At 39.7% G+C, this 4885-nt stretch overlaps 1 protein-coding gene across 1 annotated transcript; it reads left to right on the forward strand.

Annotated features, from left to right (window-relative positions):
* The first annotated feature begins 1535 nt into the window (after window positions 1-1535).
* LOC135635853 (exocyst complex component EXO70A1-like) lies at window positions 1536-4326 on the forward strand. Its single transcript, XM_065147242.1, has one exon. It carries the CDS (start codon window positions 1872-1874, stop codon window positions 3879-3881), a length of 2010 nt encoding a protein of 669 aa, XP_065003314.1. The 5' UTR covers window positions 1536-1871; the 3' UTR covers window positions 3882-4326.
* The last annotated feature ends 559 nt before the right edge of the window (window positions 4327-4885 follow it).

Consider the following 4885-nt stretch of genomic DNA (forward strand, 5'->3'; position numbering starts at 1 on the left):
TGGAATGAAATGAATAATAAGTGGAAATTGTGACGATAGTTAAGTAGAGTGAGTATGCTAATACTGAGTTAATTTAAATATTTTAGATTAATAGTTCAGACTCATTAAGTTTGTCCTATCAATCAGATCATGATAAATGATACTAGAATAATTATAATATTAAATAGATTGAGAGATCCAAATGAAAAAAAAAATATTATATATCATACTATTAGCAACAGTATAAATGGAATGAGCTTGAATTATATGAGAGAAAAAATATCACCATATTTATCGAGCAGCTTTCTTTCTTTAAACTACATACTTCACAATGATATGAGACTGCACACGACAAAACGATATAGTTGATGATTCTCCCAACCAAGTGCAGCTTCTAAATCTTCAGATAACATTACCAAATGATGAGAGGAGCTCATAATTATAACTTATGCAAAACTATCAACAAATATCAGAAAGTGTTACATAGATCGACATTTCATCGGGAAAAGTCCACGTTATTTATTTATTTTATTAAATGACACCTCTCATATTTATTTTTATTTAATAATATTCTTTAATAATAATAATAATAATAATGAATCAAACCCAATTGAATTTAAAGATTTTATTTAGATAAATTTTTCGATCGAACGTAACTTAAATATGACATAGTCGAATTTCGAGTATAACTAAATAAACTATTATTAAATCAATCTAAATTTTTATAGAATAAATAGAATATGACAAGATGGTTAATAATGTTATTTTTTTTAATAATATATGATAATTAATTATTAAAATTTAAGATTTTTTTTAGTGTGATCAAGTTTAACTTTATCAACTTATACTAAACTAACCTAAATTTTCACATAACTACTAGAACATAGTTCTAAGATGAATAATATGTTTTTATTTTTTATTTTTAAAAAAAGTATAAGAATTAATTATTAAAAATAAGGATTTTTTGAATATGTTTTGTGATAAGTGTAACTTAGTTCAATTTTGAATGTGGCTTAACCAACTTCCATTAAACTAATTCAAACTTCTACTAAACTATCTAATTATGATTCTAAAATGATTAGCATTTTATATTTTTATAAAATTTTATGATAATTAATTGTTAAAATTATAGATTTTGTGCATTGGTTATAACTTAGCTTAATTACAAGAGTAATTTGATCAATATCTATTAAATCAACTAAAACTTTTAAGTAATCACTAAGATATTATTTTAAGATGATTAATACTATTTTTTTTATTTATTTTAAAAAATATATTGTGACATTTTTTAAATATATTTTATGATGTAGTATAACTCAATTCAACTTTCAAGAAACCAACTTCAAAATTTTATAAAATCACTAAGATATAATTTTAAGATGATTAGTATTTTGTTTATTTTTTAAAAAAATATGATAATTAATTATAAAATTAACATTTTTTGAATAACATATGCCATTTAAATAAAAAGCTAAGGCATTTTCATCCAAGCATTACACATACGTCTGAATAGTTTCCTTTCCTTCTTTTCTCACCACCTTTCCAAAACAGTCACAGCTTTCCCCCTTTCCGTAACAGACACACGCACACACGCGGCTTTCATGTTTCTTTTTCCTCCCAGAAACCCTCCTCTTGGCATTCGCTTCCTTGTTCTTCTTTCCTCCGTAAGCCCCTCAAAATCTGGTTTCTCTATCCTCCTCTCGTTTCATTCTCCATCAACATCTGTTTCTCCGCTGCTACAAATGCTATGCCTTCCTTCTTCTCCATATCTGCTGGTTAGGGAGCCGGAGCCGGAGCCTTAAACCCTTGAAGTCTCCTCCTTTCTCCTTGTTCTTGTTGTGGTGGAAATTTGTGCTTTCGCTTCTTTTCTTTTTAGAATTAGGGTTTTGGGGATGGGAGGAGGATGGAAGGTGGAGAGACTGGTGGCTGTGCGGCGCTCGCTGCGGACGAGCCTGGACCGGTCGCGGGCGCTGGGCGCCGCCCTCGCCCGCGCCGGGCCCCGCCTCGACGAGATCCGGCAGCGGCTTCCCTCGATGGAGGCCGCCGTCCGCCCGATCCGCGCCGACCGCGACGCGCTGGCGGACGCAGGCGGGCACATTGATCGCTCCGTCGTCCCCGCCGCCGCCGTTCTCAAGGTCTTCGACGCGGTCCATGGCCTCGAGCGCTCCCTCCTCTCCGACCCCCGCGCCGACCTTCCCGGCTACCTCGCCGTGCTCAAGCACCTCGAGGAGGCCCTGCGCTTCCTCTCCGACAACTACGGCCTCGCCGTGCAGTGGCTCGACGACATCGTTGACTACCTCGACGACCAAACCCTCGCTGACCAGCGCTTCATTATGGGTCTCAAGTCCTTCCTTGTCTCTCTCAAGTCCTCGCCTTCGCCTCTCGACGGCGGCCTCCTCGCGGCCACCCTTGACAAGCTCGAATCCGAGTTCCGGCTCCTCCTGGCCGAGCACACCACCCCTCTTCCGATGCCCCCCGACACATCCGACGCTTCCACCATCTCCACCTCCCCAATCCCGGTCCTCGTCATCCACAAACTCCGCGCCATCCTCGAGAGGATGACTGCAAATAACCTGCTTGATCGCTGCGTCTCGATCTTTGTGGATGTCCGAGGATCCAACATCCGCGCCAGCCTCCGAGCGCTCAACCTCGACTACCTGGAGATCACGCCCAATGAGTTCAATGACGTGCAGAGCATCGAAGGATACATCGAGAAGTGGGGTCGTCACCTTCAGTTTGCCGTCAAGCACCTCTTCGAGACCGAGCTCAAGGTCTGCGTCGAGGTGTTTGAGCAAACCGGACCACCTGATGTAGCTGTATCATGCTTCGCTGATATTGCTGCGCGGGCTGGAATCCTCGGATTCCTCCGGTTTGGGACGATTGTCACCGAGACAAGGAAAGATCCCATCAAACTTCTCAAGCTTCTTGATGTCTTTGCAACACTGAACAAATTAAGATTGGATTTCAACCGGCTTTTTCGAGGAAAAGATTGTGTTGAGATCCAGAACCAAACTAGGGATCTTATTAAGAGAGTGATCGATGGGGCTTGTGACATCTTTTGGGAGCTTTTGCATCAAGTGGAGCTACAAAGACAGATGCCACCACCTTCTGATGGAGCTGTGCCAAGGTTGGTGAGCTTCATCACTGAATACTGCAATAAACTTCTCAGTGATGAGTATCGGCCAGTTCTTACTCAAGTTCTGATCATACATCGGAGCTGGAAGCAGGAGAAGTTTCAAGAAGAAATGCTAACTGATGCGATTTTGGAGATATTTAAAGCCCTTGAGGCCAACTTTGACATTTGGTCTAAGAGCTACGGGGACACTTCACTTTCCTTCCTATTTGCAATGAACACACATTGGCATTTCTACAAGAATTTGAAGGGGACTAGGCTGGGGGAGCTGTTAGGCGAGGCAAAGTTGAAAGAGCATGAGCAGTACAAGGATTATTATGCTGCATCTTTCTTGAGGGAAAGCTGGGGAAAGCTTCCACCTTTATTGAGCAGGGAAGGGTTGATATTGTTCTCTGGGGGTAGGGTCAAGGCTCGGGATCTGGTGAAGCAGCGTTTGAAAGGTTTCAACGAGTCCTTTAATGAGATGTATCATAAGCAGTCGAGTTGGGTTATATCAGACAAGGACTTGAGGGAGAAGATGTGTCAATTGGTAGTGCAGACTATTGTTCCTAGCTACCGGAGCTATATGCAGAACTATGGGCCTCTGGTCGAGCAAGATTCAAGTGCAAGCAAATATGCAAAGTACACAGCTCAAAGCTTGGAGAAGATGCTTGGTTCTCTTTTTCAGCATAAACCCGGGAGAACAATGAGTCTCAGCATTGGGCACTCAAATGGAAAATTGACTAGTGTGATGAACAACCTGTCTCGCTCTGCCTCTACCGTGAGTTGATGAAGCCATATCTCTGTTTAATTTGAAGGAAAAGTCAATGCTCATTCTCCACAGGCACAGCAGTCGAAAGTAGAAGTCGATCTTACAGTAGTCCTTGTTGGTTAATGGATATTTGATGCAGCAGCATGTGACGGTGGCCCGATGCAACAAATTTTACAAACTTGTTACATTGGGTAACTGGGGATAAGAGGGCCCCTGAATGTGGAAGCTGAAATTGAAGCATGCTATAGTCAAATTAATTTGTGCATATATGTCTTGAGAAATAGTAGGATGGTGGTGACCATGTGATTAATTCTTTGGCACATTTGTAGTAGAAGTTACTTTGCTATTATGCTTTAGAGGTTCTTCCACTCTCAGTATGCATTACATTTTGCCTAGCATCTAGTTCTTCATTTTACGCTTGAGGATGTAGAAACTAAATATACAATTTGATTTTTTGATTTTATTTGTACAATTTATTGATAATTGTATCCTTGTGTCCTTCCTTTTCATTCTCAACATTTATCTTACAAAGATGCAATATGGTGCTGGCTAGTTAGGTGCATGCTCTAGGAGTGGAACAATTTGGGCTATGACCATTAACATCAAATTTCTTCTAAAATAATTATTTTGTCCAATTCATATCATTATTTTGAATTGGTTCTCTTTCTTGGAGGAACCTATACTTCCATTTTACCTGTTAATTTATACTTTGCATTTGTGTTCTACCTAAAATTTCCATGCTTTGGTTCACTTTGCTTGTCTTGGTACTCAACTTATAAACTCTACGAATTACAATGCAAATGAAAATGGTCTTAAAAGACATGGTAAGTAGTTTAACAGTGCAGATTACAATAAGGGCAAACAGTTTATGATGCTAGATCAACAAAGCTAGTGAATATATGTTGGGTCCATACAATAGTCGTGCTGATGAGTTAACCTTCCATTAAAACACATGCACATGTCTTCAATATGAAAATTTTCACCATTGTGTCTGAAATATTAGTCCCTCCTGGTTTAGTTGG

This window comes from Musa acuminata, chromosome BXJ3-4 (genome assembly GCF_036884655.1).
Source record: "Musa acuminata AAA Group cultivar baxijiao chromosome BXJ3-4, Cavendish_Baxijiao_AAA, whole genome shotgun sequence".
Classification (NCBI taxonomy): domain Eukaryota; kingdom Viridiplantae; phylum Streptophyta; class Magnoliopsida; order Zingiberales; family Musaceae; genus Musa; species Musa acuminata.